We start from the raw sequence: 20031 nt of genomic DNA, 5'->3' as shown, positions 1-20031 counted from the left end.
CAGCTGACAATATTCTAATTTGAGCACGTGCTTACGCAATTTGTTTGTGGTGATTGTGTCATGTGTGTGCTTGCCCCTGGTGATTTATGCCGGCCATCATTCCGTAGATATACGGAGATAATAGTTACAAGGACCGGTCATGTGACACGCAACACAGAACATACGCAATTGTTACAGAAAACTCTGGAATTTCCATTTTGTATATATTTCAGTGTAGCGCCGTGATTCGGGAACGGAATTTTCCAAAGATCCTGGATTCGGATCTCAAATCTCACGCCGGCGCTCCGTCTTAAACAGTAACTATCATTTATTATTTATATTATTAAATATGAATAATAAAAGCAGCGATATAAAAAAATAGTTAATTTTTAATTAACTAAAAGAAAATCTTTTAATTAATTAAAAAAAAAAAAAGAAAAATGAACTGAAACGAATAAAAAGGTGCATAAAATATAAAAAGTGCATAAAAAAAAAATAAATAAAAATTTTATAGTGATTATCAAGTTAAACGTCACACATGCAAAAAAAAAATTTATTTTTATTTTCATTAGTTTTATAAGAAAAACAGGCGAGAAGAGAAGACTTTTTTTGGAGTTTCCGTTCGCTCGGCGAGCGAAACCTTGTAGCCCTGCATATTGAAGATATCGTTCTCTGAAATTTATTCTGAATCTAGTATCATCTTTGCCGTTGACTACTTGACTTTATCGTCGATGTTTTCGTCATTTTCGTTATCCCTCCGCGTGTCTTCATCGTCTTAATATCGCCGTCGATCGAGTCGCCTTCCATGGCGACGCGATTCAGTTTTTCGCAGGACTCTCGTTCAGTGTAAACCGATACACAATCTGCACACGGAAGATAATTGGGAAGAAGGGGACCAAGAAGGGAACGCTATTGTGCCAAAAATATACACAATTCTCAGAATTTCCAGGTATTTCTTTTTCGAGGGTTAAACTTTTGAATCCTTAAGGTAGACTTAAACAACCATGAGAAAGCACCTAACTGCGTTTGGAGACTTTCGTGATTTTCTGGATTTGAATATTAAAACATTGTCTAAAGATTTGATAGATAATAATAATAAAATATTTATTTTTATATATTATAGAATAAAATCTCTCATAAAAATTGGTCCCCTCTAATTAAAATTAAATAAACAATTTTTCGACATAATTATTGTATTCACAATCTTATATATTTGCAACGAGAGAATGTAAAAGAAAAAATTATCGATTACTATTCAAAATTATCGAATTGTCGAAATACTATAGAAAATTATCGAATTGTCGAAATATTATGGTGGAAATCTGAAAGAGTCAAGTATATGATTTTTTATGACGTAGATGGTAATGAGGTGTAATTTACATACCGTTTATTCTTAGTAACATATTGTGCGTAAAGGTACCATTTTATTTTTTATAAATATCGAAGAGGCGGCATGTGTGTGTGTGTGTGTGTTGTGTGTGGGTACGTAAGGCATGCAACAGGGCTTTTTTATTTTCTCCCCTAACAAGTTGAATTTTATTAATAATTACGTGCAATTCTATTTTACGTAATACGTTAAATAATTTGTTGTCCATAAAAAAAAAAAAATTCAAAACTGTATTTTAAAATTTGAAAAAACTGTGCGTGTAACATGTAATAATATATAAATATTATTTGCATGGTTACTTTTATATATTGACACCAATTATTTCGTATATGTGAATCTATATTTTTTAATAATTATGATTGATAAAAAAGTGCGGGAAATTGTTTTTTATTTTTCCGGAGAAAATTTTTCCGAAGAAACTTTTCTAAGCGATTATTGTTGACAATTGCGTAGGATCGAGGCAATCTTCGATTTCACGCAAGCAATTATTTGCAATACTATTTAATCATAAGTATCCAAAGAGTGAACGTAAAAGATATTAAAAATGGTAAAAAATTATAATTTTTTTTACCATATAATATAATATATCGTAGGTATACGTAGCTCTAAATTGTTAAAGAAACTTGTTCTTGCGCCCTACAATGCACCGTACATAAGATAAATATTAAGTAAGACAATTGTCAACCCCCCGCGATAAAATATCTTATTCAAATATACTCGATTTTTTTCGCATAAATCGAATATTAATCAACAGTTGCGAATATCATTTGCAATAAAAAGCAGATTTAAAAAAATTGGGTGTCTCCAACGCATCGAACTTTTCGCGGCCGTTGATATCCTGAAGAACCGCGCGGCGATTCCGGCGGATACAGAGAGTTAGATCGCGCGCGCCCGACGGTGAGAGGGGCGACGAGTTAGGGCAACAAGAAGCGGCGCGTCTCGCATCGGAACAAGCGGCTCTCCCCAAAGTAGAAAGCAAGGAAAGGGGTAGTTCGCGGTCCGCGAGCGTTGGTTGGAGCGGCGCGGGACAAGCGTCGGGGGTGGCGAGAGAACGAGAGCGTGAGAGGGTGGGAAAGAGAGAGAGAGAACGAACGAGCCGGCTTGTACGCGCGAGGATGGGACGGATGGGAGGGGAGAGCGTAGTGACGGCGGAGAAACCGAAGAGTGGGGTAAGGAAGGTGGATTGGAGATCGCACATGAGCGAGAGAGCGGGAGCGAGATAGAGTGATAGAGCTGAAGGGAAAGAGACGACGCGAAACTAACCGGCGAGCGAGCGAGAGCGTCCCGCGAAGAAAGAGACGCGCCGACGACTGCTTGAGAGACGAAGAGATGCGAGGAGGAGGGAGCATGTGAGGTTTAAGGAGAGCGAGAGGAGTGGGAATCTTAGGAGGGGCGCCTAACGTCACGGCGCATTCACTCACCGGCCGTCGCCGACGCCGCTCTGTGTGCCGCACACGCAACCCGCACGACACGGTCAGTTCTCTCTCGACCACCCCCTCGCGCGACACACACGCGTGCTATACTTCCGGACAAGTCGATCTTCCGGACCCCCGTGCGCGACAATTATCCCTTGCATCTCTTATCGCCTTGTCGTGAATTCCTTCCGGTGTCCCGCGAACCGACTTCGCGAAAGCCAGTGTGTTTACTCAGGCCGCGCGGTGTTTACCCAGAGATACACGCGACGAGAAATAGCGCGGGATATCTTGCGCGGGTGCTCGCGATTGTTTTTGGTGCGGTGTGTCCCGCAATGTGTTACACGTGTGTGTGCGTGTGTGTCGAAATATTCTTTTGAAAAAATCCGCCACGTGAGCAAATAGTTTTCTCGTGCGCTTTTGTGATCTCTCTCGCCGCGGGCTGCACGGTGGGTGACAGCGAGGATCAGCTGATCGCGCGCGCGTTTAGGAGCGCCACGCTCTCGTACATTTTTCTTCTCTCCCTCTTTTTTTTTACTATAATTTTAAAGACCTCTTTACAACGGTGTTTCCGCTTCTCGGTTTGGCTATGTGGTATTGGTTGATTGAACTTTTATGAGATCAAATTTTACGATTTTCTTTCTGCACACAAATTAGCTGTATAGTAACTTCATTTTTAATGATTACATATTACTCGCCTTTATTATATCGTAATCATTCTTCCGTAAGCAGAATAAATACTGAAGCAATTAAGAAACAAGTCCGTGCCCTTTTGTTTTTCTTGTTTATTGTTTTTTTTCTTTTTCATTGATTCATCTTTACCTTCTTTTGACGTACATTTACACAATAGAGATGTTTTGTTGTATCTCTGGAGATTTGCAGTCTTCCCGCGCAAGATCCCTGCGTAGTAATTCGGTGCTTTGTGCGTGATCATTTGTCAGTCGAGGATGCTATAAAAAAAAAAATGTTCGAAGATGATCACAAAGTGAGCTGAGTGCCGATAAAAGATTCGATCCTACGTATAGTGATTCAGATTGTCAGTGACGCAAGTGCATCATAGAACGCGAGCGCGTATGTGCGATTGTGCGTTGCTCTTCCATGTGTTTCTCATTTTGAAATTGCATTCTCTCTCGAAAAAGTTCTCTCTAGTGGCAAAAAAATCTGCGGACACACGAGCCGAAGGATTTCGATGAATCTCAAGACGATATCTTGGAATGACGAGATTTCTCGTAAATTCTATTACGTTGATTGGATCGGATAATTGTAATTTGGAAAGAGACGAGTCTCATTAACGAAGAGAATTTATGTTCTACACACGTCAAGGAATCGAACTCGTGAGATCGAATCGTAGATCCTGTGAGAGAGAGCGATCAGATCATTCAAGCGAGACCGGTGCTTTAACCTTCAACTAGCAGCATCCATTGTTCGGAGATTTGTGTGATGATCATCTCTAAACTTCATTGCATGTCTGGTATTTATGATTGCGAGCTTTACGAATCGATTTTAGAATTGCCGTTTATAATGCTCTGCGTCTGTAAATTTTTAAGTTTATTCTAAGATTTTTCTCTCAAATATGACGTATACAAATTCTGACAAAACAGGAAATCGAATGATTAATATACGCAATACTAATAAACAGATTACGCGGTTGTCTATCATAGTTTTTTCTCATACGAGTATTTATATGTTTCAATCAGATACAAAAGATATTCCGCGACTTGTGTAAGACATATTTTGTCATTTTTATCGAAAGATATGCAATATAAAAATTTAGAATATTAATATTAATTTTTTGTTAGATTTTATTAAAATAAAAAAATTAATGATAAATTTATATGTTGAAAAATATTTACAATTATATATTTATAAAATTATAAAAGAAGCACACGCGATTTTAATGATAAAGAGGACATAAATGCATTTTAAAGAAAAAGTTTAAAAAATTGTTGCAAAACATAGGGAAAAAATATGAAAAAAATATTTATTATATATCGAAACCAATGCTATGTATGTATTTTAGAAGATAATTTATGATTTTTCTAATTTATCAGTAATAAAAATTTTTTGACATATAAATTAATTACTTTTCGTTTTGTCAGAGATATTATAATCGGACAATGATTCGTGGAGAAATCATAATGGTATCATGTAGCAATTAATTTTCTCACATATCTCTCGAATATCAAAATTGAACCAATTGAAGGTTGAAGCACGTGGGAATCCGATTTGTCAATCGACTAGCAAACTGTCACGCATATTTCCGTCATTCATTCCAAAATCTCAGACTTTTATTAGCCATCGTGATTGTTTACGTATCGCGTGCATCGCGAGCATCGACATTAATCTTCGCTCTTTTCTACATATACGTCCGACGAAGTTTAGTACACCATGTACCGTTACTGATTAATAGTTCGCGCGCGCAACCGTCTCTTCGAAACGCGGATGTGAGAAATAAAAGAGAAAAATGAATTCGGAGCAAAAAGGGGATATCGCGAGAGGAGTACCGGTCGATGTAAATCCACGCTTTTTCTGAACACGTGCGAGTTTGACAACAAACTTGCGGGGAGTTTTCGACGGCGCACAGTGACGTATTCCGGTTCGGCGGTTCCCTGGGAATCGCGCTTTACGAATCGTGCCAGAGAAAGAAAGAGAGAGAGAGAGAGAGAAAAGCGTTCTCCAGTCTCGAGATTCCCGTCATCAAAGCCATCGAAATGTGGCCGTATACGCGTTTTAACGCCGCTTTTACGCTCGTCGTCGAAGTATGTGAAAGGGCAGTGGGTCGAAAAGCGAGTTCGATTATTTGATTTTGTCGCGTGACACATTGAAACTCGTTCTCGTTCTCTGTTGCGGCTCGCTGTTTGTCGTATGCGCCTACCGCGGTCCCTTCCACGACAGAAATTGTTTGACGATTGTAAGAGAGCTGTCAGCTAACAGTTAATTACGCGATACCGCGCTTTTATTGATTGCTTATTTAACGCCGATGATGACTGATGGCAAATTTGACACTTGATACAAACTTAAGTGAAATCTCTCGATCCTATTCAATATAGATTTTTTCAGATTTTTTAGTATCGCGACATTATCAAGAATATTCGTTTGACGTAGAATCTCTTTCGAACGCAAATTAAACGAGAGGATTTTGCTAGCTTTTCACTTTTCGAGCAAGTTATTATTTTTATCGTTATTGCATGTATGTTAATATCATTCCAGAGTAATTTATCGATTGTAACTGATTTTTTGTTCGTTATAACAAGACGCAATTTATACGCAAATATGCAAATGACGGATTGGAGATCGCGAGCTCGTTCCGGATCATATCGCGAGTCTACGCATGTGTGCCACCTTTTCTGCATTAATTATGTTTTAATCATAAAATAAACGCGCGAACATTACGTTATTTGTTTTGATTTGTGTCGCGTACAGATGACTAGAGCAACGTGCAGGGACTCAAGTGTCATCCATTACGTTAGAATTGCATGCCTGTATGTTAAATAGTTTAATATTTTATTGACGTAGAGAGGGCAAGGAATGAGAGCACACACGAGCTAATTAAAAATGTATTTGTAATTTCGTTAAGTATAATTTATTGGACATACTATTAACCTAATTTAGGTTGTAAGCTCTGCTTGTAGGTGAAACGTGCGTTTCCTCGACAAGTTCACAAATCGCTGTAATTTAACAGATGATTGATAAAGACGAGTTGCTTCCACATAAGTGTCTTCTAATAACTTTTCAGACAAAAGGCCTGAATGGTAGAATGCCAGTCGATAAAAAAAGACACAATTAAAAAGGCGAATTTATTCGTTGCTGTTTCGTTCTGTTGAAATCTCTCGATGAGATTGATAACATTTGAATCCGCAAAGTGATCCGTTCATGTGATTTTGCGTGTCGAAAAATCGGAAAATTTCTCTCGCATTGAATAGTGGCCGACACTGCAGTAAGCGTGCGAAATTGATCGCACGGCTGCGAGTCTTTCCCTTTTTCCGAGAGGTTACCCCTTTTTACCAGGCGCAAAATTATTCATAGCCAAACACTCGATCGTCAGTGAAGCGAGTCCGTCGCTCTTAAATACTCGGGAAGGGAGTGAATCACGCCCAAAGTGCGATAATAATTATATGAATTTGAATGATCACAAATTTGCGGGCCGATAAGATCTAACGCAGGATGATCGTGCATTAGTTTCATAGAAAAATTAATTTTTCTCATTAGTGTGCACAATTTTAGGGCACGATTTTTCTTGATCCTACACCAAGAACATAATACAAACTTCAATTCAGGATTTTAATTTAATAAAAATTTTCTTTTTATTCCTCTGAAGAAGCGTTTCTTAATCTTTCTGCAGCAAACATCTAATTTTCCGTATAACAGTTTATACAATCTTTAATTAATGAAATATTTTTGCGCAAATATAATATTTTTATATAATACAATTTTAAAAAATTTTAATACAAATATTTTGTAATACAATTATAAAAAAAAAAAAAAACAAAAAAAACAACGATGCCCGTTTGCAAAAATTGGATCATCGATGAAGAGCTCCTAAATTTCTCATCTCGCTGGAGCCGGATGGTTGAAATTTTGTAGGATAAACGAAGAAGTGTGATACAAGTGGAAAGTGTGTTCCCCTCCTTCCCCCCCCCCCGCCTCCCAAGCTGTAAATTGCCGATTTATTCGTACGAAACACGCGACTTAACGTCTATCGTATCTCGAAACACGTTATTGCAAAAACTTTCTAATAGCTCGACTTGTGATATCGGCGCGAGCGCACATCGCCATCACGATGGTGGATCCTCCGAAACTTTGAGCGGCGGGAAAACTCGAGGGTAGCACCTCTTCAAAACCACCCCTCCTCGTTCTTTCATGACCTTCAGGAACGTCGCGTCGCCACATCCCTTCCTCTCTCTCTCTCTCTCTCTCTCTCTCTATATATATATATATATATATATATATATATATATATATTTCGGAGAATTCACCCCCTCCCCCCCTTTTTCCCACCTGATTGTGGTGGCGAGCCGTGTTTTTTAACCGGTTCCTCTGCCATTCTCGGATTCTAGGTGCAAAATAGTGACGGCGACGCGGCAAAAGAGGGGAGAGGGAAGAAAGGTATTGCCTTCCTGCATACGTGGCCCCATACGAGCGTGTATGGAAAAGGAAGGATCACGCAGGACGAAAATACGGCACGAGAGAGAACGGGGCGGGACAAGGTGGCGACTTTGGTAAGTCACCAGCTTCCGGCGCTAGCGGCGGAAGAACTATGTCGAGCGTCGGGAACAGTCCCGACAGGATGGGTGTTCAGTCACTCTATTCTTTGCGATGGAACAACCATCAAGCCCACATACAACAGTTCTTCCAAGAGCTGCTGCACGAGGAGAATCTGGTCGACGTGACCCTGATCTGCGCCGAGACCAGCGTCAAGGCACACAAAGTCGTCCTCAGCGCCTGCAGGTAGAGGCGAGAGCAGACGTTAATATATTGAATTATTTTTAATTATTTTAAACTATGTTATTTTAAATTATATTTAATAATTATTTTAAACAAATATTTTTTTAATATTATTTTTTTATTTCCTTCTTTATTCTCTTAAAATTTTTCCCACACAAAACTTCATTTTAACACCAAATTTTATTTTAATTTAAAGGCAGATAACTATAAATATGTAATTCGTTATCTTCTATTTTTTTTTTAAACTATGCATTTTTAAATTAAATGTGTTCAAAGATTAGGACAAGGAAATTTGTGAGATTTTTTTCATGACAATATGTGAATAAGAAGAGAAAAATAGAAGAGTTATTTTGTTTAATACATATGGCTGTTTAAAAGGCTTTAACAAAATTTTATCAAACGAATTTTGCAAACCAACTTTTGCATCTTACTGATCTTCGGAAGTAAATTTTTTAATCGCAATCATATATATTTAAAAAAATGATGAAAAAATCTGTATTCAAAATTTTCAATCTTATGTTTATACGTGATAAGACTTGCGTATTTTGTACATATCCGCAGTTCGGTAATTGTAAGCGTTTTTTATACTCGTAAGTTTTATTAAATTTGCTAAAATTTAATCTGTTAATGTTTATCTGCTATCTATAGTCAGAAAAAGAAGAAATAGAATGAAATAAATGGACGAAGAAAAACTTTTGGTAATAATGGTAACACGTTTCTTATCTCTTTGGTGAAGAAGATTGAAAAATGAGAAAATGCTAACATCGAAATTGAATTTATTTTTGTATTCTTTTGTGATGGTTAATATTAATTAAGTAAAGATAGGATACCTCTCTTGATTTAAATAATTTTGAGATATTAAGTCATTACACCTGGAGTAAATGTTGTGAAGATTTGACTCGACGCTTGTTGTTTATAAAATAAAAAGTTATATTGACAAAGAAATATGAATAGTAATTCTATGATACCGTATATAGACTGTACGTTTTCGTATTATTTTGCTGAGAGTAAGTTGTTTTTATTTACCTTTCTTGTGTATGCGTGTGTGCGTGCGTATGTGTGTGTTATAAATGGACGCGGGAAGAGCGGAGCTTCTCTTTCTATATTCTCACTTTGAAAAAATTCTAATCTAACTCAAATCTAATTTTAATTAAAAATCAAAAATAGGTTTGGATTAGATTAGAATTTCTTCGGGATGGAGATACAGGGTGACAAATGGAATTCTCCCGCTTTTATTTTATAATACACACAGACACACAGACACACACACACACACACATATATATATTATCAAATATATTTTTTTTAAATATATATGGTGTCAGAAAATTATGTTCTATTTAAACTTATTTTGTTAATAAATTTTTATATAAATATGCGGCGACTAAACAGCATTATTCAGGATAATGACTTTGATAGCATATTTCAAAATTATTGAAATCAAGAGAGGCTCTCTATCTCTATATAATTACCTAGTTAATAAACTGTTTGTAATTTGTTTTCGATTTTTTTTTATTTTTGTAAATAAATTGGATACACTATTATACTCATTACTTTATTATATCTTTTGCTTGTTTAGTTTTTGCATGTTTTTTCTTGTATACACATTTTTTTATACAATTTGTTTTTATATAATTTGGATAATAATAAATGATTTTTTTCATCATAAATATTGCGCACAAAATATGGAATATCTTTTCTTGATTTCTGCATGATTTAATATAGAATTACTATTTTTAAGTTAAATAATGTAAAAATTAAATATATGAAATTATTAGTTTTGTATCTTTAATACAGTAAAATCAATTGAAACAGCGATTTTCAATTGATATGACTTTTTCATTGTTAAAATAAGGAAGAAAAATTTTGACATAACTGATTTTCTGAGATTGTGAGACCAATAATGTGACTCATGTCATTGCAAGTGAAACGCCATTAACAGAAAAAAACGTACTACTATTGCACAGAGAATAAGAAATATATTAGCTTGACGACGATGATTTAAAGCTTTCTATAACAAACCCGCCTTCGCCTGTATACCTCTGTGACAATAACTTCCTACATTATTTGCTTCTCTAGCAGTTCCTTGCACTTCGGCTGAAAACGATCGGTCGAGAGAGTTTTATCAATCTTGACAAAAGTGTGCAAAATGTGTCTTGAAAAAACGTCGCGTTCTGAAAGCGAGAGTGGTACTTGCGCGAGTCTTTCTCTTATTCGTGAAAAAATTTCTTCTCGTCGCTCCTTCCATTCGTGGTTTACGACGGGCCGCGCGCCGTGTCACCGTCTACACGTTACACCGCAACGCTCTTTCTCGCCCGGGACGTGTGACGTAAAGTTGACAACGAGCGAAAGTCTTGTACCATCTGATTGATTCTCAGTCGCTCGGTCCAGCGAAGTAAACCTTGCTAATCCTTGCGGTGGCTTTTTGCCCGCGGTTTCTGGCCGACCGTTCTATCTTAGCTGAGCGAAGACACGTAACGTTTCTTCGCGCCATGCGATGCATGTAACGTTACGAGTGACGCGATGCGAAAGTTTCGTGGGCGATTGTGCGCGCCGTAACGTTTAATTAACCGTAAATCGATTTTTCGTAGAAGAATGCAGTCTCTTTGCGGCGACTAGGAAACAAGACCCAATCGTGATTTTTTGTTGCAGTCCTTTCTTCCAAAGGATATTCGCGGAAAATCCATGCAAACATCCCGTGATCGTTCTGAAGGATTTCTCGAATCATGAATTGTCAACGCTGATTGACTTTATGTATGGCGGCGAGGTGAAGATTGCTCAGGAGGAATTACCGGGTTTAATGAGAGCCGCGGAATGTCTGCAAGTGCGCGGTCTATCGTCGTCGGAACCTAGGCTAGTGTCGGAAGAACCTAGGCCGTCGTCATCCTCGTCGACACTTCTGGAATTTACCACGCCGGAAGACGCGCGACACGGCACTCCGGAGGAGGACGACAACGCGTTGGAGAGCACAAAGGAGATAAAACCGACGCTGTTTCAACAAACGAGGGACCATCCAACCAAACCGCTCATTGGTCATATGAACTTTGGCATCCGTGAGAGCTGTGCCTCGCCACTGATGCCGCGTCGAAAGCAGGCGCGTCCGCGCCGACGTTCCGGCGAACTACTGCCTCAGGATCTGAGCAGACGTCCCACTCCGCCGGCTAGTTTGAGTCCATTGCCGAGCGTTCTTAATCTCAGCGGTAACCAGCACCAGGCACAGCAGCAACAGCAGCTGCAACCTCAGTATTCTCAACAACAAATGATGAATAGAAATAGTCAACAGCAAATGATCAACGCTCAACAGAACCCACAGCATCAGCAGCAGCAGCAAGAAGATATGGCGGAGAATCTCTCGATGAAGAAGTCTGTATCGCCGAGCGGACTGGAAGAGCATCGTGTGAAGACAGAGGGTAGCGAAGCGACGAGTAGTCCGCGCGGTTCGCCGCTTACGGGAACGAGTCTGATGCATCCGGACTCTATACAAGATATACCGGCGGCTGCCGTAGCGGCGGCGGTCGCCACCGTGATACCGTCGATGTCTCTGACGCAAACGCAGCCCTCCGAGTACCTGACAAGCCTCGGCCATCTGGCGAGCCAATGGCTGCCCGGGCAGAGTTCACTGCCGCCGCCTCCACCGCAGGGCCATCATCCACGCGAAGACAGCCCGCACGGATCCAGTAGGCCCCGTCATGCGTATCAGCAGCAACAGCAGCAGGAGCCGTCGATAGTATCGCGACGTAGTTCCTTGGCGATGTTTACACCATTGGACGGCGTGACTCTCGGCGGCGGACTTTATCCTCACACTACGTTTGACAGGACAATTCTTGCATCGGACTCGCTTTTCTCCGATAGTTTCAATCACGAGACGTTGAACTTCTTAAATGCCTCAAATCTTGGTCCTCCTCCTCCCAAGAAAGCGAAAAGACATCATCGGAACGATAGCGATGCGTCATCGCAACGTAGATGGGGTAGTGACAGCAACCGCTCGCTCCCGGTAAGCAGGCCGAAAGGGCAACATAGTGCGCCGCGAGGGGGACCGCCGAGATCGTGGACGAATCACGAGCTTACGTTAGCTCTGAGGCATGTCTGGGAAAAGAAGCTCACCACGTCGCAAGCTAGTCGTATGTTCGGCATTCCTTATAACAGCTTGCTCATGTATGTTCGCGGCAAATACGGGAAGAGTCTCAAGCTGGAGCAACTGCGTATCAATTGTACCGGCACCAACACTCCCGAGATTATGAATAACAATAACATCAAGCCCGTCCAGTCAGCGCAGATGAACCACACGCTCGCCAGTCTGTCGATGCAGCATCCAGGTGACAACAGCGGCTTCGCTTCCCATCACTCACTCATCAGCGGCAACATGACGCAGCCGCAAGGCTTCTATGCCCCCGACTATGCTACCACGCCCTATCCTCTGGCGGTGAATATGATGCACATGTTACCTCCGAGCGAGCAGAAATCCTTCGAATCGTCCGTGAATTCAAGCGGCGACGGAGGTGGATGTCCAGGCGGTGGTGGAGATGGCAACGGTGACGGTGATCTGACGAACTCGCAGACCAGCGAAACACCGTCGCCCATAGTCGATCATCATCATCATCATCAGGAGTCGTCGTCATCGTCGTCGTCGATGCAACCGCAACCGACACAGTCGGCGCCTGCGTTGCTACAACAGAACGGTTCGGATTAGAATTAAGTAGAATACCGTTTGGATGCTGTACAAGGTACGTGTTTGATGTTAAGACGATTCATTTGTTGACATCTTTGCTCGCGAGGATTGGCGAATGGCCGTTTTGGTTACGAATGACGTACATATTTATATATTTCTTCATATAAATCCGAAGATTCGCGAATACAATAAATCTTGAACGTAACTTCCCAAGATGTTGCGGCCAAAATTATGTAGATGTTGCGGTACGTATTTACGAATTCAAAAGATTATATGAATTTTTAATACACTCCCTCGTCGGAACGAAACTATCGATTTGAATGCGGATGCAACGACACGTCTAGTAGAATCGAGAAGTTTATCCGTAGATGGGAAGAAACAATTTTACGTTTCTCGTCAATCAATTGGGTTAATTAATCGAGCGACTCCCTCCGTGAAGCTCCTTATCGCAGGTGTGCGGGGTATATACACATAAAAAATTTACACGCGCGTCAATTCTCACAATATCCTTCACAAGACTGACTTTTACCAACCGACACGCAAGCTCTCCCAGGTACACCCTCGATCAACACTCGAGCTTTTGCTCGATCCACGCTTAAGCGGCATTAATTGCTCTCGGTTCGTTTCTGTGCTTGCCGTTGTTCGTTTCTTCCGTCGGGCCGGATGTACACGTGAGACTTCTGTCATTGTCAAAATTCTTGTCTTTGATATCGAAATCCTCGGTGAACGCAGTTTAAAAACTGAGTCTCAACGAGCGTCTCGTCTATTCGATACGTTTTACAATCGATAGATTATCAAAAATAGCTATCGAATTATCAAAAGTCTATCTTGATAATGAGAATTTCGAGTGTACATCCTTCCCTTTCAATGTTAATGAACGATGCTTATTCGTTCGCGTTCGGATTCGGTCACAAATTAACGGACGATACCGAGGATCATCCTCTTACTTTACTCATCGTTCGCCGATTATCTCGAGGAGGAGAGCATCGCGAACGAAGATTTGTCGGATCTTTTTCGCGCGAACGAAACGACATCGAGAAATTTCGCCGACGCGATCGAGAATATACTTTGGCATCACTGCTACGAAATAGTTCCTGCTGCAAAGGCGCATCATATACCAAATAGTATTGCAAACGATTACGTGAAATATATACATATATATATATATATACATATATATATATATGTATATATAATGTCTGTGCTCTGAGAATGAACTTACACGATCGTTGTCGGTGTAATGGACGTCTTGAACGAAAGGTGACGATCACATTCGCGTCAGATAACAATCCTGAAATTATAAAAGACGTAATTTTTTTTAAATATATGACAAACAATAACATATGGCAATTAATTGACGATGATACTATGTCGGAAAACTTGTTTTAACCTAATTTTTGACTGGATTTGTTAACTGTGCAGATATTTCAATCCTTTTTAGTGAACGGTGAACAAATTTTGTTGAATAATACTAAGTTTTTTGACTTTGTTATTGTAGATTAAAGTTTAGGAAAATTTAGTAAAATGCATTAATATAATTTATATTTTATTAAATAGATTTGCATTCTTGAATTTAGTTTATAATAATTTAGTTTATAATTTAGTTGATAATTTAGTTAATAAGTTAATAATACTAAAGAATTGGGTTAGTAATACTAAAAAAATAAAAACATATATAAATATTTGAATTCAATTAGTACAAGTGCGTTCAATTCATCACTATTTAAAAAAGATCAACTAATTGATTTTTTTCTTTTTAAAAAAAATTATTCTTTTTTCTTTTTTTTTCTATTTAAAAAAATCCACTAGTTGATTGTTTTTCTTTAAACAGTGATAAACTGGGTATACTTGTACAAGCTAAATTAAAATAGTGATAAACATATGGGCATATTTATATTAGCGCGTAACTAGATTAATTTGTCTAAAGAAGAGAGATTAATTTGTTTAAAGAAAAATTAATTTGTCTACTAGAGTGAACTCGTTTAATTTGTTTAGTTGATCTATCTTGGAACGATTTTTCGAGATAATGCTCATTGTTGAAAAATGTTTTGCAAAATATATAAATCAAAAATATATAAATTATAAAAAATATAAAAGGAAATTTCATGAAATATAAAAAAATTATTTCCTGAAAAAAAAACTGTTTAAACTCTAATCTTTTTATCATTAAATTATAATTTGATTTTACTTTCTTAAATCGAAATATTCCTTTAAATTTAATGAATGCGTTTCAATTTTACTTTATATTATAAATTAGTTTTTAGTTTAACGATTTTTCGAGATAATGCTCATTGTTGAAAAATGTTTTGCAAAATAAATAAATCAAAAATATATAAATTATAAAAATATAAAGGAAATTTCACGAAATATAAAAAATTATTATTTCCTGAAAAAAAACTGTTTAAACTCTAATCTTTTTATCATTAAATTATAATTTGATTTTACTTTCTTAAATCGAAATATTCCTTTAAATTTAATGAATGCGTTTCAATTTTACTTTATATTATAAATTAGTTTTTAGTTTAACGATTTTTCGAGATAATGCTCATTGTTGAAAAATGTTTTGCAAAATATATAAATCAAAAATATATAAATTATAAAAAATATAAAAGGAAATTTCACGAAATATAAAAAAATTATTTCCTGAAAAAAAAAACTGTTTAAACTCTAATCTTTTTATCATTAAATTATAATTTGATTTTACTTTTTTAAATCGAAATATTCCTTTAAATTTAATGAATGCGTTTCAATTTTACTTTATATTATAAATTAGTTTTTAGTTTAAGTTTAATTTTTAATATATGGCTTTTACATTTTAATCGAAATCGAGCTACTCGAACAAAAGCGAGATGAAGTACAATGCATAAAGTACGATGCATTATCGACATAAGGAAATCGATTGATCGTCACTTTCGCGTAAGTCGTCCGCAATTCTTTTTCTATTTATTTTTACGAGGAATAAAAAAAAACAGAAAATCTTGCCGAATTGCGCGACGGCCGTGAATTACGCGATAACAGCGAACTTGCCAAGATTTCTCGTTTGCCAATCCCCGAGAACCTAATCCGCCGTCAGCGCGATTGTCTCGATACGCATATTTTTTAGGGATTTGCGCTCACCTTTTCCCCTCTCCCCCTCCCCCTTCCCCATCCTCTTTCCTCTTCGTGACACGTCTGTAAATAATATTTTTAATTGTTGACTGTTTTTTATTCCGCGCGAATCGTTCCGTTTGTGTTTCTCGCGAATGTGCGTTACGCGTGTTTGGAAAACTGACGACTCGCGAATAATGGAAAAAAAAATCGCTCAATCTGTCAGAGATGACTATCTCTGGCCGAGTCGAACTGATAATTTGACGAGGTACGTTAGCGAGCAGGCGCGCGATCGCTGATCTTGGCGAGACGCTTCTTAAACGAAAATTAAGTATTGGGGCATGATTGGGGTATATAATTATTGGGGGTATAGTTCGATTCGGTGATACTGACGCGGAAAAGGAAAAAAAAAAAAAACAAAAAAAAAACAAAAAGATACGCGTGTCCGTAGCACCGATAGCTGGACTTTTGCCGAAATTCAGCTGATTTGAATATTCGAAAGAGAGGAAGAGGAAATATATGGAGCAAACGTTGAATACAAACTCTTTAATCGTAGACCACAATTTCACAACAATATTTCGACAACCAGACGGAAGCGCAGGGTAACTAACACATCAGGGATAGCCACAGACAAATCTACGATAGATAAAGAAAATGCTACATATTAAACTGTAAAGGTAATGATAAAAAAATTATTGATAATGTTATAATAACGATACGATTATTTCGTTAAAGAAATTAAGAATTAAAAAAAGAGAGAGAGAGAGAGAGAGAGAGAGAGAGAGAAGAAAAATGAGAGAAACGGAAGGGGAGAATAAGGAAATGGCGAGGAATGGCAAAGATAAGAATCATATGATAGGGTCCGTTATGTCACACTCCTTACTAATCCTAGAAAGAAAATAAGATAAGATATATTATGAGAAAAAAAATAATAATAGTAATATTAAATAATAATAATAATAATAATAAAATAGCGACTTAAGTAGAGCATAAACGACGGAGGGAGCGTCTGAAGAGGGTTTGAAATAAAGATTGAAGAGACCACTGCGTTTTTTCGGACCCCGCACCCCCCGCAACAGCCTGTACAATACAAACTGATATTATTATTGACTATTAATATTATATATTATATATACAGGGTGTTTCAAAAGAGTTTATAACTGCTCTAGCGGGCTGTACCATCGGTTTCCGGGTCGCGCTTACAATTATTTGCTCTTTTGCAAATCTCTTTTTTCTTTACAATCCCGTCATATATATTATATTTTAAGTTCTTTTATATATTTTTTTTTTTTCGCGATTTACAAAGACGTCAGATAAATTCATAATGCACTTCAACATTATTTATACTGTCTATTTGCACTTGATACAAATCATCAGTGATGTGATACATCTAATTAAATTCTAATGCTCATTTTTCGAATCGACCAATACATGCAACTTTTCCTTTTTTGTTTTGTCAGATTTGACTTTTTTTCATTAACGTCGAACATCGCTCGAGCAACTGACGTAAATAGATGATACAGCCACCAATTGTAAATGGTTTTACCAATTTTTTATCCACTCTGTTGACGAGAGAGAAGAAATAGAGAGAGACATAGGATTACTGTCTTGACTGTATGTGATGAGTCGCACAAAGGTGTTTTTAGCATACAGTTTAAGGCAATGACTGGCTCGCGTATGCGTGTTGTGAGAACGAGCAAGAGAGATGCGCGCAAGGGATACATGAATGTTAAACGCATATAGTAGATATATTTGTGATAGGCACTATGTGCAGAATTCAGTATTATTTTGCAAGGTGAATCGAGAAAAGAAGCGGTCGGTACGTTTCTTTTTTCGATTAACGTTTCGTTGTTCGTAGAACCTCTCCCCCCCCTTCCCCTGCCCTCTCCCCCTCTCCCTCCCCCTCCACCTCCCACCATCCTTCAGAACATATTAAACATACGAGAGCACTTTTGCCCTCCGATTGCGATGTTCATCGGCTTTCGCCTTTCTCGCGAAAAACGACGCGCAGAGCTTTGAAGGAGGGAGAAGATGAGATGATTCTAATGTGCGTGTGAGAGAGAGAGAGAGAGAAAAAAAGAAGAAATGTGTGGAAGAGAGAGAGAGAGAGAGGATGAGAAAGAGAGCAGTGAAACGCATACAGGCACAGAGAGAAAAAGGAGCATTATCATTGTCGCATTGGGTGCGAATATCGATTGGTTACTTTATTATCGCGAAAGAGGATACTACGCTTATCACATACGTTAGTTGAATTTAAAATCGGCGCATGTTTCGCTTTGTTTACGCTGCGACGTTGTGTTATGAGATCGCGCGATATACATTAAGCAATATATTATATTGAATGGATACATACGAAAGACAGTGGAAAAAAATGAATGCGAAAGAAAGTCTTAAATGAATTTTGGGTAAAATTGTTTGCACCGTTTATTCGCTCGAACGGATTATATATGGCTCGAGACATCGGCGCGTATAAGTAATTATAAATAATTGTAATTCTTATCGATTAATTATGCAATGGTAATCCGCTATCGAAATGCGTTTCAAATATTGTAATGGACACGCGCGTGCATTGAGTAAGAATGGAAGAAACACCAAGGAAGGTTTGTTGTATTTGAAAGCTGGATATATACGCATACTTTCATTGGACATTTTATAAATAACGCTGCGTCATTGTTTTCATTATCTAGGGTGTGAGAGAAAAGAGGGTTCGAGACTTGCAGTAAAGAATGCATGTAGTGTTCATTTCAAAGAAGCTTCCGAGGAGATCGATTCTTCAGAATTGTTCAGTATCATTTACTCATTTGAGTGAGTAGTACATGCTTTTTTTTGCTTTTTTTTTAAAGTCGCGAACTCTTTTTTTTATATTTGTTAATTTTACATGTGTGTCGGTCTCTTTATAAAATCTCCGCTCTACGAAAAGACGGCGTTTTATAAAAAGGCTGAGCTTTTTATGAATGGAATATTATATATAATTACCGGTATGATTGACGAATGGGACAGAATGTTTTGATTTTTCTCCGCGACTCCGATCACAATGAAGTCACCATTTTAAGTTCCTACAGTACCGAAAATGACTATAATACGACTTTCCACTAAATAAAAAGGAAACAGAAACGGTATTATTTTACTTGTTGCGTAAGAGAAAGTAATGGACGGAGAGAGAAGCAAAAAAAAAAGAGAGAAAGGAAAAGACGGATTGAACAGAAAAATGAGAAAAGTGAAAGAGAGAGAATGAATGTGAGTGAGAGAGAAGGAGATGCGTCTCCGCAAAATATTATTTTTAATTTTCTGTAATCTATACAATTGTACATAAGATCAGAGATAAACGCGCTGTCGATTATTTATGCGTAATATATAGGTATACATACTTATATATACATATATTATACATATACGTATATTTATCGATAACTGTGCGTCGCGAAAGAATATTGTTCTTCGGATACAATCTTTAATGGAACGGAGGAAGAAAAGGCGGGAAACAAAAAAACCACAAATGACGAAGTAGGCGAGCACATTGTAAGAATGCGCGATTTCTGTGTCGCGATTATCGTCGTAAAAAGGAAAAGAAAAATGCAAAATGCGTAAAGCTCGATATTATTAGCGTTGTTATCGCGAATAACGAGTCAACGCAATCTTTTACGCGACTAACAAAGAAAATTTGACGTTTCGATCCGGTCTTGACAGCCCGCGGATTGACGTTCCCGCCAAATACGAGTCGAATGGAGCGTCAAGTATTCGCGCCGGTATCCGGAGATGGTCGGTAAAACGCGCTCTCTCGTGCGGTGGATCTCTCTCTCTCTGGGGCTTCTCTTCCGAGGAGTGTACCAACCAACGGCACACGCCTCCGAAGGTTCGAGTTTATCGGTAGCCCGTACAAGACCCGTCCCGCGCGTTATCTCGCACGCAAGAAGGATCTCTATACCTTCTCCAGATGATTTCCCCCCTTCTCCTCTTCCCCCTCCCCCTCCCGCCGCAGCATACGTTTTCGCGTTTATTGTTCTCCATTCGACGAGTAACGATGCGGATGTCACCGACACAGAAATCGCCGT

At 38.2% G+C, this 20031-nt stretch overlaps 1 protein-coding gene across 6 annotated transcripts in view; it reads left to right on the top strand.

Moving 5' to 3' along the window:
- The window catches only part of LOC126851964 (protein jim lovell), a 139746-nt gene extending 125638 nt beyond the window's left edge, over positions 1-14108 (top strand). For 2 of the 6 annotated variants that reach the window (XM_050596363.1, XM_050596362.1), the window contains 2 exons: positions 7836-8226; positions 10876-14108. In XM_050596363.1, coding sequence (XP_050452320.1) covers positions 8036-8226; positions 10876-12913 — 2229 coding nt within the window. In that variant the 5' untranslated portion in view covers positions 7836-8035 and the 3' untranslated portion in view covers positions 12914-14108. Of the gene's footprint in view, positions 1-726; positions 929-2795; positions 2840-7835; positions 8227-10875 lie in introns of those variants that run through there. The other 4 variants (XM_050596366.1, XM_050596367.1, XM_050596365.1 and 1 more) reach the window with 3 other exon arrangements.
- The last annotated feature ends 5923 nt before the right edge of the window (positions 14109-20031 follow it).

The sequence above is a fragment of the Cataglyphis hispanica genome, chromosome 9, assembly GCF_021464435.1.
Source record: "Cataglyphis hispanica isolate Lineage 1 chromosome 9, ULB_Chis1_1.0, whole genome shotgun sequence".
In the NCBI taxonomy this organism is placed as follows: domain Eukaryota; kingdom Metazoa; phylum Arthropoda; class Insecta; order Hymenoptera; family Formicidae; genus Cataglyphis; species Cataglyphis hispanica.
This window is presented reverse-complemented; position numbering and strand designations above follow the sequence as displayed.